The sequence below is a fragment of the Nilaparvata lugens genome, chromosome 3 (genome assembly GCF_014356525.2).
Source record: "Nilaparvata lugens isolate BPH chromosome 3, ASM1435652v1, whole genome shotgun sequence".
Lineage (NCBI taxonomy): Eukaryota > Metazoa > Arthropoda > Insecta > Hemiptera > Delphacidae > Nilaparvata > Nilaparvata lugens.
Window position 1 is genome coordinate 37,574,726 of NC_052506.1, and position 22,199 is coordinate 37,596,924.

A 22,199-nucleotide genomic window follows, 5' to 3' on the forward strand; every position below is an offset into this window, starting at 1 on the left:
GGGTGGAATTATTAACCCTCTAGTATTACTTCTTGTATTATAAGTAATCCGCACCTTGATTGCCACTTAGCCTAAAGATGGAAGGAACTTTGAATACATATAAATGACGCAGAGGCAATATAGATGATTCTCTGAAAAGGGGGTAAGAGTGAGCATGTCTACTTTCACCACAGATAAACCGAATATAAAAGCCTTCTGCAATATGATAATTGGCATAAAATGTGATAAATATGTAGATGCCCAACTACATTATAAGAAATACCATAACTCAACCTGGACTGTACAAATGCAAAATACATGTTCCGAATAATTCTATTTGGGAAAACATCTCTGATATAATAAAACTTTCTTAGGAGAAGTAAGTAAGATCTTTTTAGTTTCTATGCCAGCCTATTTATTCCAAACCACAAGCTTAAGTCATTCAAATCGCTCTGCATCATAGAATGTAACTGTTCAGCGTCCTTAGCAACATACGCCAAGGCTGTGTCATCAGCGAATGAAGTGATTGAGCCGTGAAATTTATGAGCGAAAAGATCATTAATATAATGATCTTACTTATTTTACTCAACTAATTATATTTTCAACACGGTATATTGAAGAAGATATATTCATAGAATAGACGATATATAGAAGAATAGACACGGTATATTCTTCTTCTAACTACCGTGATTTTCAATACCTACTGATTATATCAATAATGATCCGTTGTATTTATTCTGGTTTTATCCAGCTATAAGAGTAGAAAGCTTACATAGGAAGTTTAGTCTCTGAAGTTATTTTTTTCACATTCAAACTATTTAATTGTTCAACATCAAGATAGATGTCACCACACCCTGTCTCCCACCAAGAACAACAATATCTTAACGAATTATTACATTTCCATTAGCTACTGATTAATCAATAATGATCCGTTGTATTTATTCGGCTTTTTTATCCAGTGATAAGAGTAGAAAGCTTACATAATAATAGGATGAAAGAGTTATTTAGTTGAGAATAAAGCCTAAGAATACCGGTCCAAGTATTGGTGATATATGACGGAGCGGGGGAGTAGTTGTGTGTCATAGGTACGCGCAGGAGCGATCTGTAAAAAGGGAGTGAAGATTGTCACACAGGCCAAAACACACAGAGTCTATTGAAGTGTCACGGACTGGGCATTGTGAGTGTTCCCCAGGCCAGAAGAGGCAGGTGAAGGCTGATGCCATCCAGATGCCAATTAGGGCTCTCTCTTGCTAATAGTTACCGCTCTCCCAATCTGAAAGGCACCCTCTGTGTCTCTTTTTCGAAAAAGAACCCCTCCCCTACACGCCCCCAACGGCCCACAAAAACTATCAGCGTAATTCTTACGACAAATACCCCTCCCACCGACCTGGAATTCCAGACGATGTGTATCCGCCTAATCTCGTTATCACAATTAATTATCGCAACAGCCAGTCGGCCGATCTCGACCCCGACTCCCAATCGACGGATCCCGAGTCCAGTGAGATTATCCGATCGGCGACTGGGACCTATGCCAATGCCAATGCCAATGCTCCACATCCATATTATCCCATCAGATCACATTACTCCCCAAACAATATCGACTGATCCTATTGATCATCACACAATAACAAATACATCCTATTTTGCCCAACTCAATGCTATTGCTCATATGAATGCAAATATTCAAATTAATCAAGCTGTTCACTGTACAACCTTGTATGTTATTGATAACCACTCCTCTCACATATTTTATCTAGTAGTTAATTGAATGAATTGAATAAACTGAACACCCAATTCATGATATCCAACTCGTCTAACGAATGTTAGTTCCGATATTCGTCAACTTTTCAAAAGGTGAATTTGTTGAAGGGAAATCACAATACATGATTTTATATATTTTTGAAACATAATTTCAATGTAGAAAGAGTAAGAGTGACTGTGTAACAGTCCCTCGAAGAGCTATATGGGGCCATCTACGATTACATAAATGTAAAGCTCCATATATTATAATGTTTTTCATTCAATTTATTAAACTAACACTTCGAAGAACTGATTTGTCTCCGTTCAACCAAGATGGTACAAACAAGCCTCTGAGAGACAGCGATAGATAATATTATTCTGTGAAATTCAGGAGGAACCACTTCAAATTGAAGAGAGCTAACATTGAAAAGGATTTAACGAATGTTTAATCATAATATATCCGAATAAGAATCCTTCAATACTTTTCAAATTCATTTCGTTGTTATCGCCTGATACTCATGTAAAATTCAAAATTTGGTTTATATGATTGAGTTGCTATGTAATGTTTCTGCACATAAAATGAGTGCAGCTTATCCAGGCAAATCGAGAAACAGTGTAATCGCATACTGAGAAGGTGGTGACTGGTGTTATTGAACATTGAATAGTTGCGTTGGAGAAGCCTTTTATATGTAGTAGCAGGGAAGTAGTGGTGTGCTTTACAGCGTGGGTGCGTGGGATCAAGGGGGGGCTTGGAGTGGAAGAGGGGTGATGTTGCAAGAGAAACAGAGGATGACGAAAAGAGAAGAAGGAAAAGGAGAAGTAAGGTTGGCAGCGTGGAGAAGGTGAGAAGATGATCAATAACAAAGCGCCGAGTTAACGTTAACCTGGATGGTGGTGCTGGGGGCATGAGGGTGTTCCCCCCAGTGGTTGTGGTGGGAGGGGGCAAAGTTTGCCTCGTAGCGCGTCGTCTGCCAGAAATTGGAGCTTCTGCAGCACTCCTGCCGCTTCTTAGATAATTCCATTACTGTGCCTGAATCTACTAGCTATTGAATGGCAATTTGTAAAAATGTTCCACAATTATTTCCATTGCTTTTACCATTGTTCGATAGAGGTGAATGGATAATCGATTGGACGGTTTCGTGAATTATTTGTTTTCGATAGGATTGTCTATCATAATAGAAACAAATTTTTATTTTACTTTTAAAAACTTGATGGATTTGAGCTCGATTAAAAAACGAGACTGGACCAGTTAAGTGATATTTTTATCAATATGCTCAGGCTGAACGTGTACAGGGGGAGGATGACATAGAAAAGATTTTATTGAGTTCATGCCTTAAGCAATTTATATCTTGCGTATCTATGTGGAACTTGAGATGATTTCTTAGAAGCTATGAATACTCATCAAATAAATTATAGATTATCCTTTACTAGAAAGCATATTCATTTTTCGAGCAAATACAAAATCCTCATAATGAGTAGAAGGAGGTACCAGTAAAAAAATATTGTAGTCTTATGTCATTTCCACTTAGTGGTGAGTGAAATCGCAGTGCTCCAATTTCCAAGAATGTACGACACTTTTCACTAATTTTCAAAACTTCTTATGTAATGATATGATGCTACTTTTTCCAAGAAAACCGGGTGAGAGAGGAAAATTAAGACTTTTTCCTGCTTTTTTAAATACTTTGGAACAGCACAGAAAAGCAGCTTCAGAGAAAACATCCTCTATCTCTTGTTTTAGAATTATATTTCCATTATCAATACAATTTTCAGAGGAAGAATTATCACTGTCCATTTTCTGTACATTGAATCGTCGTCATTTTGTCAAAATTGAGGTGATATCGCAAAGCTTTCGAGAACTTGAAACCATCCAGGATTAAGGGCTAGTCCATAAATAAGGTCAATCAATACTGTATTATTACAAAGATACATAGTAGGAAAAATTTTGTCTTTTTTAAAACTAATTTTTCTTATTCGTACAATCTTCAATTTGCATCAAATTAAAAAGTTTACATCCAGCTATTTTCACGTTCAATCTCTTCATACCTCGTTCAGTTATTACTGTTCAAATTGTTGTACGAAATTAGTCAAATTAATTTTGATATAATGCAAGAAGTTTTATACTCAAGCAGTTCTCACACTTCGTTGTTCGCATATCGAACAATGATGTTCATTATTGTCACTTTGTGATGGGACCTAAGCAAAAGGTTTAATGAATTCTTGTATTTTGTGATATAAATCTTGTCTAATAATGGATTATCATAATCTCGCGTCCAGTACCCTTCACCCAAGTGTTATAACTGCATAAGAAACAGTACAATACTTTTTGTATTAATTTAAATTAATCACGATAACGTACAACAATTATTTGAACCACAAAACCCCAACAGCCAACAACTGAGCAATATTTGAAGATATTGAACATGGAAGTAATTGAATAAGAACTTCTTCTTAGATCGCGTACAATGAAAAAAAGTTGTATTGATATTGAGATAAAAACAGTAACTTATTGATTGATCTTATTTATTGACTTGCCCTGGATGGCTTGAAGTCTTCCCAAAAATCGATACTGGAGTTGATTTTCGACTTTCCAAGCTAACTAGGACAGCTATATCAAGCTAATCCAATATTCTAATCAGATACATTATTAAAATATTGCTATAAAACCCTCTATTAGTCATTATAGCCTTTCGAATCCTTCCACTATCGTCGTATTCAAGAAATGCAAAAATATATACATATTCTGAAAAGAAAGAATAAGTACTTCTTTAAAGTTTGTATGTTATAAGTATTTTTAATTTTTTGATGACATTTGATTGTATCTTTATTCAATATTTTTGTATATGATTTCAGGTGTGGTTCAAGAACAGGCGAGCCAAATGTCGACAGCAGGTGAAGCAGCATCAACAGCAGCAACAGAACGGGGGTGGCGCGTCCGAGAAAGGCAGCAGTGGAGGCAGCAGCAGCAGCAGTAGAAGTCTTGGAGGCGGCAAGAGCAAATCGACGGCGCCGCCGGCCAAGACGCCTCCCGCCCCCGCTACTGCGGCCGCCTCACCAGTGACGGGGGCGGGTGCCGGGTCGGGGGCAGCTAGTGCCGCCTCCCGAGACTCTCCCTACAAGCCGCTTCTCACCGCAACACCACCTGTGCCCTCTGTTTACTCACCAGGCTAGTCCTCAATCATCTATATTCAGTCTTTCCCTTTATTGGTCAATCATCATTTTACAGAGTTTTCAAGCCTCATGATCATTGGCTAATTATCACAAATAAGATTTTTCCAATTCTTATTGAATCCCTAGTTTTGTACGGTTGTCAATAACTTTCCCCCCTCCAAGACCATGCCCCCCCAAGATCATGGACGCACTAAACACTGGTGCCCCCCAAGATTTTATCCTCTCTCTCCTCCAAACAGTGGTCACTCCTATAACTACTAAGAGTATAAAAAAACTTCAGCTTTACAATTTATTCCAATTGTTTCAATTTCATAATTCTTTAATGTTTCCCCAAGACCTGAAAACGTTTTGTACTTCAGGTACAGAACTAACTACAAGTCAGGCTACTGGTTATTGTAGGTATTTTAGACCTGCAAACAATGCAAACTAGGTACACTTAGGTCTATATCTATTGTAAGTACATTATGGGTTTTATCTTCGTTTTTATGGGTATAAGACTCAGAATACTATTGGAATATTGAATATCGAGTTTGAAATTTCAGTCACACAGCACCCCTATGTTTTGTAAAAATCCGTACCGCGTACCAATAGTTTTGGCCAAGGAATGTAGAATTCATTGGTTTTGGCAGTACGGAATTGGGTTTGAAGCAGGCAGCGCTACCTAGAAGCGAAAACTGGAACTTTGTTGAATGCAGTGCTTTGATTGTGCTGTTTTGCTACAAGAAGGAAATACAATAAAGCTACCTCTTTTTACTTTCCTTCCTTGCCAGGAAAATAACGCTCCAGTTGCACAAAACCCTGTTAAATTTTAATAATGATTAAATTCCACGAGAAGCAATCAGAGAAGACTTTTCTGAGAAGATAGCTTTTCTGATTGGTTCTCGTGACATTAAATCGGGACTAAACGTTAACAGACTTTTGTGCAACCTGGTGTTAGTGTTGGTCTGTTGGCACCAATCTTATTGAACTCTTGAGTGTGATATTTTATAACGGGACTAGGCCTAAAGAGGATTAATAAAATTCCAAATAATGTAAAAGTTGGATTACATTAATGCTTTTAATATAATAAACATTATAACTGTCAGGACCATTTACATATTCCTTACCTTATTCCTAACAAAACTTTTAAATGAAGTAACCTGCTTATACATATAATATAACTACGGTACCAGAATATTCCTATTTTCTTCTAGTCCCATCACTTACACATACCGTAATTACAATGGCCAGAAAGGTATTGCAGTATTATATTTGATATTGATATTTCTGTGTACAGAAGTACCTAGTATAATTTTTATTTCTTTGAAAGGCTACATTTTATTATCTACAATTATTATTATAGCCTATTTGCCAATTCAGTCATATTTTAATTGTTGGATGGATTGCGTTAGAATTAATGCAGAAAAATGAATCAAGCTCTTTGATACATAATTATTGGAAATAAAGTATTTTCTATTGATTTTGTCATTTTAAAATTTTTATAGTAGGCCTTTATAACCATAGAAAAGTAGAATAAAGTGTCTTTCAATAGAGTAACAATTTGTATTTGATATTTGATGTGACAGAATGAATTTTGAGATTAAACCGTACCGTACAGAATAAATTAAAGTGACGAAATTAGAAAAATGTTTTTTTAATTTATCAGAAAACAAAAAAAATGTATTTATGAATTGCATGAAGATGAAACTATTTCTCACTTCAGAAATATTGCTTTATTTTTGTGATAAACACAATTTAATTTGTGTTTAGAACACAAATAGAACAAAAGTATCCCAAATAATAATAATTGAAAAATAAATGAATTGCAATTCAATTATTGCAATAGCAATGTTTGCAAAGTCAATGTAGTGTCGTGGATTTTTTTGTGCATCTCCACCTTCCATATACGTGATGCAGCAAAAATTTTTAATTTTTTGAAAAAAGTTTTTATTTTTTATTTAACAACGTTAAACTACGTTTACCAACTGCTAAAAATCTGGTGTGGCGTACTCACACAACTTTCCTTGCCGTTATGAAAATTGATCACCTGACGCTAGTGTTCACGCGCATCTCAAGTCTACTATCCACAGATCAGAGCCAGCTGGTGACAGGACAATAACGCTGGAGATACACGAGGTCTGCTATCTCTTCATAATGAATGATTTAATAGAATCAACCGTTTCCTACAGTTTGCGATTGAATAATCACATTTTCTCGAATTTCGAGCTTATTTTCAATTTTAGGTGAAAATGTTACTGAACATTAATTGTATCTGAAGCCTGATAATTGGGAATCTAAAATCAAACTTTGCATAGATTGGGCGGAGCTCCTGAAATTTTTACAGATATGGGAGTCGTGGCAGTTAATAGAGCTTATCAATGACTACTCTAGGTGTAAATTTGATCAAAATCGTTTGAGCCGTTTTCGAGAAAATCGCGAAAAACCCTGTTTTTGTTTTGACAACATTTTTGCCATTTTAGCCGCCATCTTGAATTGCATTCGATTGAAATTGTTCGTGTCGGATCCTTATAGTGTAAGGACCATACGTTCCAAATTTCATGACATTCCGTTTAAGCGCGGCTAATCAATGAAGAACGGAAAGATGATCATCATTCAAGATCATATTGTGATAATATGATTTAGCATCTAAAGTTACCAGCTGTAATAAACACGTCACTCTGTGATAAATTGTGTACTGGTAGGCCTATCAATACAGTAGTTTGGGGTTTGGAGTTGAAGTTTAGTTGAATGGTACCAGCTGTAGATAATGATTCCTTAGTAGACCTATACGAATAATTATCACTCCCCTATCATTGAGAAACTGGAAAATGTTGGAAAAAACTATTCACCTCATGAAAGAGAGTTGTTCATATTGCATTCATTAATTACTGAAGAATGACAGAATAATTTACAATTTTTTGAATTTAGCTTAGCTTATATTAATCCTAAAATGGAAGATGGAAAAAATATGGAATTCTGTGTGATTCGTCGGACATCGCATATTTTCTGGACCATCTATTGACAATCAACAATTATGAAAGCATTAAATTCATCTTTGAAACACTGATTTAACCTATCTATTTTTTTAATTCAACACTTTACTGATATATATTACTACCAATTGATTGAGAAGAATATGTTTTCGGAATAATAAATGCTGCATGACTAAGCACATACGTACGAAGTCCGCATTGGGATGTAAATGAAAATATTGATTGTCAGATGAATTTCATGATTCACCAAATGACGTCAATTGTGACATGAGATAAATTTACTTCTTGGCGGTACGAAGTTCGCCGGGTAAGCTAGTTCAGGTATATAATGAGGCTATAATATTTGGTAGAACCAGGAGTGTGTCTATCAGTCTATTCTCTTCTTAGTCGCTTCATCTATATTTTGACACTTTAATAGGCTAAATAAGTCGTGTCTGAAAAAAATAAAAAAGGTATTAGTAATTTCTATCCAATAAAACTTTCAATTATCTATTGAAATGATACAGAAATGATGGGAGGGCTAGATTCTGCATTATTTAAATTTATTTCAATACGTGGGTACTTGAAAGTTTTATTGGATAGAAATACTAACAACTTTCATATTTTATTTGAGACACGACTCATCTATCACATTATCAAGTGTCGAAATATGAATATAAATTTAAAATATAGAACAATCAATTTTTGTAGGGTATTCATTTATTGAATCAAACAGTGACTCACGATTACAATATGTTAATTTAAAGTTGCTAGTTTGCTACCATGTTAATTGACTAATGGTGTTGCGGTTGTAGGAACAACGAATGCGTCGATATGGAGTCCGGCGATCATCGACTCGTGCCTGGACGCCAGCGGTCACCACCAGCGAGGGGGCAGCTCGGGGTACGGGGGCGGGGGTGGGGGCAGTAGCAGCGGGGGCAGTGCCACCACCTCATCCAACTGCTACCCGCCGCCCCACCACCAAAACTACACTTCCTACTACAGCAACATGGACTACCTGGGGGCACCCTCCTCTGCCATCACACATTCGCAACTCAACGTCGCAGTAAGCAACCATTAGCCATATCACATCTATTCCCAAAATAATAAGTGTACACACTATCTAAGTGTACACACAATCTATAAGTGTACACACTTTATTGGTTCTTTAGGGCCAAACCAAACGAGTCGTTTTTTCAGTCAGCAGGGCAGGAATCTTTCCGATTGGCTGGATAGGAAGCTCATTCGATACGCCAACCCAATGAGAGAGCTTCTCGTCTGCCATACCGACTGAAAAGTCGTCTCGTGCGGCTTGGCTTTCAAAGCGAACTACTTTTATCGATTATTCTTTAACTTTCAACGTAAATAACACTGTAAACAAGGTTCTCTTATTTTCCTCTCCCTATCATTTTGATAATGTACTTATTGTATGAATGAATAAAGAATAAACTATGTGAGATAACTGCGCTAGGTCTACTTTCCACAGAACTACCAGTTACATGGTATTTATTATTTATTCCTACAGTGATACTAAGTGCCGGTTGCTCAAAAGCCTGTTAGATTTTAATCATGATTTAATGCCACTAGAACGAATCGGAGAATGCTTTTATGATTGGCTTTTCTGAGGCTTTTAAAAGGCTTATCTGATTGGTTTTCGTGGAATTTAATCACGGTTAAAATTTAACAGGCTTTTGTGCAACCGGCACTAATTATTTTTTCATTTGTATTTTTTTCAATTTGACACTGTCTTATTCTATCTTATCTGTCTTATCCTGTCTTATCTTATCAGACAGGCAATTTAAGGCTGGAGCTCTCGCTAGTATAGAGTCTTCCTTCTGCTTTTATTCAGATTCACTACTGAACCGGGTAACCGGGAAAGGCTCTAGCAAGAGTTCCAGTCTTATCTTGCCTGTTTGATTGGATTGTGAAAGAGGCCTCTAAAGTCTATTGAATTGACCAAGATCAACGAGCTTTGCAGCTTATGAATTTGATTGAATACTACTAGTCAATATGCTGCAAAACTTGTTGTTTATGGGCTGTAATAGTTTTCATTTCAGAGTTAATTTCAAGCAATGTGGCTTTTTCTTTTTGCACCGTGAACAGTATGCGACACAGCACTACAGCAGGAGTTGCCATGAATAGGCCTACTGTAAATGCTCTATGTTCATTTTCATTCAGGGAATTATCCGTTCTCGTTCATGAACTTCAGATTTGACAACCTTCAACTTTATTCTATGGGGTTAATAAAAAATAAGAGTTTTCCAGAATCATTCCACCCTTGAAACATCTAGTAGGCTATTAGTATGAATTTGGTAAATATGTTGCAAATGTCATGAGAAAGTGCGTAAGTTCCATTGAACGACATCTAGCAGATGTTATAAGAGAATTGAAAACAAATTTTTCCTTCCCATTTCACATTCGATGACCATTGAATTGAATGAATGAATTTCGATGAATTGAAGAATTCGTCATCAGCTACTGAAACCTCACCATTTCACTGATAGAACCTACTTTACAAATGTATATGAACATACAAACAAACACTCTTTCATTTCTATTTAGGCTATGTAGTTTTTCAAATTAATATTATTTGCAAGTTGTCACAGTGTATAACATAAATCTAAAAATATATATCAGGCTTTGTTAATTTGGAACACTTGATTTTTCTATAATGAAGATCAAAACGTGGTAAATCATGAGGAAATTGATTGCAGTTTCAAAGAAATAAAAAATAATTTAAAGATGAGACAATGTTATTGAAAGTTTCCTCAGAAAGAAATAACAATTACATTAAGTTGCCTACAGAAAATTACAATAAAAAACCTTGATATTCCAGTCACATGAAAACTTGAAAATTTTCAACTTCACAACTAGAATAATTATGAAAATTTCGCAAAATCTTAATTTCTAAAAGCTTTATTATGTGCAGTAGATATTTATGCTAAATGAAGTTACTATCATGGTAATTTGACAAAATAACATTATAGTATCTTTTTTAAAAAGTTTTTTAATGTAAAATAACAGATTAAAAAAACAACATTAAAAACTTTTCGAAAAAGGGTACTATTATGCTATTTTATAAATAAGAAACTAAGTAGCCTTGAATATTTATACAATTTGATTTGGTAAAATAAATTGAATACATCATTATAATTTTTTATTTGATTTCAATAATCACACATTCACGTTGCTGGAATGATGCGGTATTATTCATCTCAAATTTTCAATACTCAACTGTCACAGTGTAACTTTTACTATCAGTATATTGAAGTATCTGAAAAATTTGCAACATATTTTGTAAAAAAATCATCCTTGCACTTCAAAGAAAACTCTCCAACAAGATAATTGGATTAACTTCCTATTTCTATTGTTTTAAAGCTCCTTCTAAAAATATAATTATCAGGTTTATAAAATAGAGTCAATCATATTTACTAGAAAAATAAATTTATATATCCATTAGGATTGAAAGTATTGAATATTCGTCATTCGATAATATCGTTTTTACACGCACAATAAAATAGTCCTCATAAATGTTTGGAATCTCATCTCAGGTAACAAATAAAAATAAGGGAACTAATATAAAGATTTCTTGGTTAGGTACTAATTCCTAAAAATAGTTCTACTGTGTAACTTACTCTGCATATGCTAATATAATTTTGAAACTTTTAACTACTGGTATATCATTTTTCACAGGAGAACGGACTGGAAAGTTCCTGGGTGAAAAGAGAAGATTCAACTTCATGGTTCTACAATTCGACAGGATGGGATAGAAAATGAAAAAGAATGTTAGGCCTAGACTTCTTTTAAAAAAATTCTGTCTATTGTGGACTGAGAAGTTCTGAAAGGTATGTACTAATAATGTGTATCAATTATTATTGATGGTTAGTTTATGAAAGATATAAACCACAAGGCCTTCTGCATTACTGTATCATCCACTTGCTCTAGACGAATACCACTCTCACTAATGAATCTATACTTCATTCTTTCTTTTTCCAATTGAGATTCACTAGAGAGTCGAGGGTGGAAGTCAACTTTAGGTACACATGAAACACAGTCATAACCCATACTTTAGGCCATACCAATAGGCTATCATCAACCCACTGTATTGTCAGGAATGTATTCATGTTGGATGCTTGTTATTATGTTTTCAAGAACGTTTTGGTGTTTTTTACTAGGGATGAGTATCGATACATCGATGTTTAAAAACATCGATGTTTCAACATCAAACATCGATGTTTACTGTTCGATGTTTTTCACTTATCGATGGTTTTACCTAGACATCGGTCATCCGATGATTTTCCCAACTAAAAAGTATAAACAATTCTAATTTTTTAATTTGATACAAGTTTTTTTTTATTTTTTTTTGTTTGAAGAGCAATAAGCAATAGTAACAGAATTACAATCATTATCTCTATCATATTTAGTGTAGTATTCTGTTTAGTGTTTTTTGTGAATATAGATCACTCTTGTGAAAGATCTCGTATAAGTTTTGATTTCCTGCAGATTGCTATTTTTATTTTTCAATCAGGCTCTCTGTATTTCTATGTGAGACTGTTGGATACTCTTGAAGATTTACATTACTTCTGTGGCTCGTGTCAAGGTTAGATAGTTAGTTATTTAGAATTGAATGAGAGGTCGGATTCTTCGTTTCTTAGGAAGAAAGAGTTTTTTCTTACTACAATTATTTCCTCAACATGTATTTAACACTAATTAATCTAGCTCTGGAAAAGAGGTCCTCGTATTGTAAGGAGTGCAGATATCCATATAAAAAAACTTAATCCATTTTCATTTCCTAAAAATCTATCAGGTATTGAATGAATACGATATGAGTATTAATGATTGCTAAAATTAGCTTAGGGTGAAATTTCAAGACCGAATCCTCAAGGATATCCCGAGAGGTTTCAGACTAAACCATGAAGATAACAAATCTTGTGAACTAGAGTTGATGTATCTTTCTAGTCACAACCTGACTTCAATTATTCGAAAAACTGTTACTTCAATACCACAAGTCCAAAATTGCTGTGATTCCAGTTAGTAACTGTTAAAATATTGGAACAATAGCTCCAGATAAAATTGTAGTCACTTTAGAAGCTCTTTTTGTGCTCTACAATCTGAGATCAGGTATAGCAATCTATCTCATATTCCAGGTACACCTGACAACAATGCTCCTTGTATTGTGAAAAACACCTAATTTTCAGCTTCAAGCATCATCACCAACTACATTGTCCTCACATTGATATTTCACACAACAACATAAGTTCTTGAGATTATGTTCTATGAGAATCACCCTTAAGATACACTTCATTTCAATATTTCCTAGTGGAGAGGCGCGCTTAAGGACACCTCAAGGATCAAAATTTCAAACACATAACTTTTGACACAATGCTCAGATTACATCGTACTACACTTCATCCTTCTCGGTTCCTCACGGCGGTTCAAAATCATGCATAATAAGTCAAATTCGGTCGAAAAATTGGAAATTTATTGTTGAGTGTACTTAAGCCCATATTCCAATAAACAGAAAATGACCAATTTCTATATTCAAAGTTGCATGTCTTATGAAATACTTCTGATAAAGTTTCCAAATCTAGTGAGAAAGTGAAAATTGTTCCCCTCTACCCACTCCAATAAATAATACTTTCGATTCCAAAACAATTTGGAAATTAAGATTTTAAAAATGGTGATTTCAGTTTTTACATATTTTCGTAATTTTACTGTTGATCAAGAGTTTCTAAAACGAGTCTGATACATCATAGAAACTTACGATTGATTACAAATTGTAGATAAATTCATCCTCTACGAGCTCAGTTGCCTAAAATCCATCTTGAATCACTTTTCGCTATCATAGAACTGCCAAAACCGTTAATATGAGAAAAATATCTACAATTTCCGGATTTTTTTCAACAATCAAATCTCACTTTACGAACATATTTTTTCATGAATTGTTTACAGCAGATGAAATAGAAAATTCTATTGTATACATTTCAAGATCATGTAATAATTTTTATAATAAGGGGTTACCGAGATACATAGCTTTGAATATAGAAATTGACCATTTCTTATGTATTGAATATGAATAAGTACCTACACTCAACAAAAAATTTTCTATTTTTTGACCGAATTTGACTGTTGATGCATGATTTTGAACCGCCTTGGCGAGCCGAGAAGAATGAAGTGTAGTACGATGAAATCTGAGCATTGTGTTAAAAGTAAATTATAAGTGTTTGAAATTTTGATCCTTGAGGTGTCCTTAAGCGTGCCTCTACTAGGAAATACTGAAATTAAGTGCATCTAACTGGTGATTCTTACCCATGAACTTATGTAATTGTGCGAAATATAAATGTGAGGACAAAGTAGATGGTGATGATGGTTGAAGCTGAAAATTAGGTGTTTTCCACAATACAAGGAGCATTGTTGTCAGGTGTACCTGGAAATCTATATGATCTATGTCTGATATGCGCTCTACCTGATCTCAGATTGTGAAGCACAAAAATACGCCTAGAGGGATTTTGAAATATACATCTAAATTGTAACAATCGGAAGATATTATTGAGTAAAAACTAAAATTCATCAAAATTGATTTTTTCTTCAAATTTTACTCATTTTTGAAAAATTATAACAAAGTACTCATTGGAGATAGAGAGTTCCGAGTGATCTCATTTTTTTTCAGAATTATATAATCTGGGAGAGATTTGGCAGAAATAGCTGAAAACTGGAAAATGAGCCGAAAATACGAGGTTTTGGGGCTATCTTGTATCTAGCACAAGGAAATCTTGCATGTAGAAATTGGTTCTGGACTTATGTACCCAAATAATATATTAAAAAATCAGAACTACAATATAAATTGCAAGCACACCCCTTTTTTTATGTCTATATTGACTGGACTAATAGTATCATCCATAAAAACGTAGGGCGATAAACGATGTTTAAAAACATGTTCAAAAACATCGATATTTACTGTTCGATGTTTTTCACTTATCGATGTTAGGATGAAAAAAACATCGATGTTTTGTCTCTCGATACCCATCCCTACTTTTTACAACCTCAAAATAATCGAAATAGAATGAGGAGGAGAGTAGGCTACCCAAAGGATAAGTTAAGCTGTTATTGTGAATTCGAATACAAAAACAATGAAGGGAATAATTTACTATGAGTAGGCTACTGGGAAATCAATTCAAATCTGTCTGATGAACTTCGAATCTCAAGGAAAAAGGACAAAATTGGGAAACCATTGGGCAAAAATCCATCAATGTAATTTGAGAACCATAATAAATTAATATTATATTCAATCGAAATACGAAGCCTACGCTTCTGTAGGCTCACTTGAATACATTTTTTCATAAGATAAATTGAAAAAAAAAATCAACAAAAGTGGGGCTATATGGCCTATTTCGGACTTTTTAATTTCACATAAGTTAGGAATTTAGTACAAGGTATCCTTGGTTTTTCTCCCCCAATCTGTGCTTTATTTTAAAAATGAAAAAAAAAATCAAGGTTAGGACGCTTAGGATATTTTTCATACTATCATCATCCTGATAACGTTTAAAATTAATTTAAAAAATCAACATTTTTTCAGATGATATTCTGGAAATATTACAATAATATTTTTAAATGGTTCTCAAGATATAAATTGTTCATGACATATTTCTCCATTACACGATACGGTATATTATTATATAAGTTACTTCCTCAAATATAATATTATTCAACTATCGCAATTCTGTATATGTTAAGAACTGTTAATAATATTTGAAGCAAATGAATTTATTTTTCAAGTTTCCGACTATTATTTATTTGTTCGTTTAATGATTAATCAACGACACTACAGTATGGAGATAGTCGAATTATTCTATTTCTGTAGGTTTCGATTCTTTTATGTACAGGTCCTGTTTTTGTTTCACTCAATAGTGGAAAAAATTATGATTTTATCAAATCAACAGTTTGTGATCACCAATTATTTTTTGACATGAAAGATTCAGTACTATTGAGCAATAACAAGTTGATTGGGGTCATTAATAATATTTTCTTATAAGCATCTACTCAATTTTTCCAGCCTATCAATGAATAGGCCTAAATATAATTGAATGATACCGAAGCTATACTTCTGAAATACAATTCTAAGAAATGAGAAGAAATATTATGTAACTTAATCGCTAGAATAAGATTTAAAAAAATAAAATAACGGCTAATTTCTGGTGGAATGTGCACTAACATTCTAAACTCATTTATATTTTAGGAAACCTTCATTCTTGAGTGAACGTTGCAATATTAACATAATAATGCTCTTATTCATCATAATCTTCATATAATGATGTTCACAAATCAACAAATACATTGGAAATGAAGAAATGTTAGAAAATCAATGATTTGAAGATAAGATTAGTGTTCAATAAGATAAGAATATGAATGCTCCTACTTGTCTACATAATAATTTGAAATAGGTACTTCAAGATTCCGATCAACCCATTCGAATATGAAAATATTATAATAAATTAATGATTATGCCATGCATTCACCAATTAATGTTTCTTAATGGATTTGAAACGCATCAATAATCAATAATAATCTTTATTCTTGTCATAGAACATTACAAATGTTATAAACAAACGTTATGTGAAGATAAAACATAGCATTGCATGCATATACTAGTTTCAAATTATTATAAATTTATGTGATACCATAAAGCTATTAGAAGCACTGTAGCTGTAAGTTGCAGGTAGATGAAGAGCCTATATTGTTCAATTTAAGCATCATAGACTAATTTTGGTTTGAGAATAGCTGGGAATTTGCTTCTTTCTTATTTCGCCAAATCAAATTCTAACAACCAGAAAGCCATTCCCCTACCCATTGCCACTGCTGTTTTGTGTATTGAAAATTTGGATTCATTTCTTCAATTTGTTATTGAACAAAGAAAAATAGCAATATCTGTACGGTATGTACAATAATTACAGTATGTGTAGTAGCCTATAACGTCCCTGTATATGATTGATGATTGAATAATATTACGGTATTATATTCCATTCTGGAATAATTCATATCTCTCCTAGTCAACTTTATTTTTGAATATCTCATATGTGAATCAACCTAGTTTCATTCAAGGACTAAATTATTATAAATTTATGTGATACCATAAAGCTATTAGATAGAAGCACTGTAGCTGTAAGTTGTAGATAGATGAAGAGCCTATATTGTTCAATTCAAGCATACTTACTCACTTTTGGCTTTCCGTGTCCAAACAAGCAACAATTAACCAATAATTAAATACACAAGTCAAATGTGAAAAAACAAAAACAATAATAATAAAAAGATATAAACATTGGATCAATATATTATCATTAAATTACATGTTTCCAAAAATTTGCAACCAATTGGGCTTTGTCATTTGCTTGAAAGAGAAGCATACAATTGAATACACGAATATAAGTTTCAACATAATAATGTTGAAAATTCAATTCCGAAACAACAAAAGCAAAATCTGATAGGCATAGCCGAAGCCGTCAGCCAGAGTTGATAGTTATATTGTTTTTAAAAGAAACATATTAAAACACATCTTAGGGCCGGTTTCCGAGCTCGGGATTTAGCTAAGTTCTAGACTTTAAACAGCTGGAGTCAGAATTTTTTTTTCTTCAGCACTACAGCCATAGCCACCTCTAATACAAGGCCGCGGCCTACGATATTACAACGTCGCAGTGTAGGCCTAGAATCTAATACATGATTGGTGAAAAAGATTCAAAAAATACCAGCTGATCTTTTGTACCAATTATGTATTAGATTCTAGGCCTACACTGCAACGTTGCAATATCGTAGGCCGCGGCCTTGTATTAGAGGTGGCTATGCTACAGCCCAATATGAGCTTTGGCCGCCTCCACTACAGCTCTCCACGCATCTCGGTCCTCTGTTAATTGTCTCCATCCTCTATATCCCATTTTTTGGAGATCGTCTCTCACTTCATCTTCCCATCTTATTCTCGCCCTTCCTATCTTTCTTCTTGAATGTAGCCTCTCCTTGAATATTATTTTAGGCATTCTGTTTTCGTTCATTCTACAGCTATATGTCCAAACCATCTAAGCCGCTGTGCCTTTATAAATTTTACAATATTTCGGCCTTTTATCAATGCCTCGAGCTCTGAATTAGTTCTTCTCCTCCACTCCTCTCCTTCTTTAACTGGACCATGAATCTTTCTTAGGATTTTCCTTTCAAAAACGCCTAAATGGTTTTTGTCTTCTTTTGTTAACGTCCAAGATTCACAGCCATACGTTACAACAGGTCGAATTAGGCTCTCATATATTCTAAGTTTTGTGTTTCTACATATGAGCCTGTTCTTCAAAAGTTTCATGTTACTGAAGTATGCTTTATTCCCAGCCAATACTCTGTGCTTTATGCTGTAATCCATCTTGTTCTCGTTATTTAGTTCAGCCCCCAAGTAGCTGAAGTTCCTTACACCTTGAAAGATTTTATTTCCAATTCGGAGGTTTTGTGGAACTCTTCTTGCTTGACTATTTGATATTTTCTTATACCTCGTTTTTCTTTCATTCACTATCAAGCCAATCTTATTCGCCTCTCTTTCTAGCAACAAATACGTTTCCTGTAGGACATCTTTCCTTCTTGCAATTATTGCTACATCGTCCGCATATGCACATACCTGATACATTCGGTGGAAAATATTTCCCCTGTCTAATCCTTTAATAGCTCTATGCAATGCAATATTGAATAGGATTGCAGATAGTCCATCGCCTTGTTTGACACCTGTGTTAAATTCAAAAGTGCTGCTCCTTCTATTACCAATTTTGACCATTGCTGCAGTCCTACTCATTGTCATTTTTGCTAGACTAATGAGCTTTTTTGGTAAGGCGTATTGCTTCAATGTTTTCCATAGCTCACTTCTCACTGTGCTATCGAAGGCTTGCTTGAAGTCAATAAATAAAATATTTAAATCCAGGTCATGCTCATAAAACTTTTCTGCGATTTGCTGGATTGTAAAGGTTTGATCTGCTGTTGCCCTTTCTGGCCGGAATCCGCATTGATATTCTCCAAGCACTTGTTCTGTGTAGGCCTTAATTCTATTGTTAAGAATACTTGATAAGACTTTATAAGCTACACTGAGAAGAGTTATTCCACGATAGTTATTACAGTCCAGTTTATCACCTTTTTATAAATTGGACATATTATACCGATGTTCCAATCTTGAGGCATAGTTTCATCTCTCCATATCATACTTATCAGCTCATGTATTCTCTTGACTGTGTCACCAACACCATACTTTATCATTTCTGTCGATGTATTATCTTGGCCACCTGCCTTTCCATTCTTTAGGTGCTTTACAGCCATTTCTGTCACCTCTAATGTTGGCCCTGCAACAAACTCCGCTTCAATACTAAGTGGCTCCCCTGTTCCTTCATGTACATTATTCTCCTTATTGATATCTGTTAATGTGAAAGTTCTCTGAAATGCTCTGCCCATCTCTCCATGATATTATCCTCTCCATTCACAACTCTCCCTCTTTTGTCTTTGCATGAAATAATTCTTTGCATGACAAAAGAGAACTTCTGGATATGAAGATGATACTAATCACTCATCTTTTTTTCCATAGGCTACCATATACTTTCTATATAATCTCGTCTCACCAACAGTTTCTCAGTTTCATCTTATATATTTCAACTTGGGTAGGCCTACTCAAATATGAATTCACTTTTGTGATTAGATTAGAATCCCTCACAAAAACTATGTGCCTAATATAATATAATTTTATTTATACGTACATTTATACGTATTTTAACATATTTATTTTAGTTACTACTATATATTATAATATATAATGTATATAATTCTATTATTATACTATCATTAAGAATAATTATGGTTATTAAAGTAATTTTCAAATAGAGTAAGGTATTTGAATTATTAAAAAAAGATTGATTGAACATTCTATGAGTTTTAAATTATTCAATTGATCATAGGATTGTGTAGCTGATGTTTAAACTTTTTTCAGGTATTTCTGCTGAGAGAATATACGATTATATTGGATATCAACGAACTTGAAAGATCCTTTCCGTTTTACCAGAAGACACTGAATTCAAGTGACAACGAAATGAAAAATATGTCAACCAGTGATAATGTGATGATTTTGAATAATTTTACTATAATCGACCAGAACTTCCAAAATAATGACTGATTAGAAGATGATCTCACGGTACGGTAGCCAACAAAACAATTCAAATATGTGATTGTGGAAATATAGTGAACAATATGACAATTTTAATATTATTAGGCCTAAGAAAAAGTATCATATCAGTTACTAGACTATATAGTGTAAGTTAATAGTGGAATAGTAATCGAATAATACAAATAAATATGATATTTATAGTGTGTTTGTTGTTTGTGTGAGATGAGTCCATCAAAAATAGCTCTGTACAAAATATTATAGGTGCAATAAAAGATGTAAGTGGATATGAACCGAACACTCTCCATTACTATTAGGACAACGTTTATAAAAGTCTCTGTCAAATCGAATTCAATTTCTCAGTTACTTAACTATTTATTTTGTATACATTTAATTTTGAACTGTGAAGTGTAGTGATTCTAACTGGTTGTAAGCTGCGTTCACACCAAAGCTATTAACAAAATGTTAATAACTCAATTCTTATAGATTCTATTAGATTGAACATAACTTATCATACACATGATGAACATAAGTGCTTGTCAAGTTGCGTCCAATCTAATAGAATCTATTGGAATTGAGTTATTAACATAAATTAACGTAAACGCAGCTTTAGTAGGCCTATACAGCAAGACAGAGCTAGTACAATCGTAATTTTAATTGCTACTTCTGCAATAGTAGTTTTTGTATTCATTTACAATAAAAAATATAGAAAACAGCAAAATAGTATGAAAAATATTCAGTTCTTCATAACTGATAATGCTTTTGTAATTTGTAACAATATATCAATCTGTTCAAATCTGGAATGTGGGCAGCTGAATTATGATTCAGAAGAACATACAACATGTATAAATTCATGGTGAAAAGGAAGTGGGTATGATAAAATCCTTGCTTGAACACTAATAAGATGCCGTATTTATTTTACTAAGGTAAATTTTACTTTGAATTTTCTGAAAAATTAATAACTTTCTGTTTCAAAAAATCAAAAAATCCAAAAAACAATTGTTTATCTGAACTTATACAAGTATACTGCTTCCTATTCTTCCATAATATGTCATATGTCATGTACGAATATTGTTTCTGTGATCGTATAAATCATTATCATTGAGTGATGGAATCTGATATAACATGCATTTAATGTGATCAGTCATGCAATAATCTCGCAATTCTAGGGTTCTCTCGTATATTTCAAATTACTTCACATTTCATTTTTTTCATGTGAGTTTGGAGCTTTTTCGTCTTCTCCTCCCTTTCAAGAAGTAGCCTGAGTGTTTCTGCAATGTATCCTACACATTTCCCGGAGGTTATGAAAAATTGGGAGTTGGGAGAAGGTGGGTGAAAACGACAACTTAGAGGAAAAAAGTTTTTCTATCCACCAGAGACCCAGTGGCGGCTAGATGACACTCAATTGCTTTCCGTGTAATGTGTTAAAGAATGCTCAAATTACTCACAAAAAATGTGTTCAAACTTTTTTTTCAATAACAAAAGAAAATCAAAATGCACAAGTAATCATAGAATGTTCACTGACATGAAGATGAGTGTGACAGTCAAAAATGAAAACGGATATGAATTTATTGACACTGTCAAGAGATCTCAAACATGCCTTTTATAGCTATTGACATTTTTCGAGAAACTCTTATAAACAAATTTAAATTCATTTAGGAAGGACCCGATTGCTGGGAAGGCAGGCTCATTTCAAATGAAGATAGGCTTACTCAAAATTATCATAATCTAACCTACTCGTATTTTCATCAATTAATCGGTAAGGGTCGAACCCTGGGAAAATCCATAATACATTATTTTATCAGAAATATAACATTAGATTTCAAACCATCTATTTATTTTTTATTAGAATATTATCACATTCAGGCCTACCTAAAACATTTCTGCCAATTATCTTATTTAATCTGAATGAAAAAACGTTTCCTCATCTCTTCTCTTTTGAAGATGAGTAAGTTGAGTGTGCCTATAGACTAGAGATAACTGGTCAGCATAAAATGGAGAATTTAATTTTTCTTTAGAATTGTATAATAATATGTAATACTACTCCAATACTCCCACATGCACTTGATTATTCATTGTGATGTTCATTTTTATAGGCATAATCTAAAATTTATGTGTAAATTACATAGACCCTATTATTATTTGAATATTGTTATTAGTTTAAATGTCATTAGCTTAACAACGACTTATGTATAAAGTAT

At 33.7% G+C, this 22,199-nt stretch overlaps 1 protein-coding gene across 2 annotated transcripts in view; it reads left to right on the top strand.

Annotated features, from left to right (window-relative positions):
• The window catches only part of LOC111054484 (homeobox protein OTX2), a 69,118-nt gene extending 48,914 nt beyond the window's left edge, over positions 1–20,204 (top strand). For both annotated transcript variants that reach the window (XM_039423687.1, XM_039423688.1), the window contains exons 5-8: positions 4,570–4,882; positions 8,654–8,904; positions 11,532–11,683; positions 19,828–20,204. In XM_039423687.1, the coding sequence (XP_039279621.1) occupies positions 4,570–4,882; positions 8,654–8,904; positions 11,532–11,615 (648 nt within the window). In that variant the 3' untranslated portion in view covers positions 11,616–11,683; positions 19,828–20,204. The remainder of the gene's footprint in view (positions 1–4,569; positions 4,883–8,653; positions 8,905–11,531; positions 11,684–19,827) is intronic.
• The last annotated feature ends 1,995 nt before the right edge of the window (positions 20,205–22,199 follow it).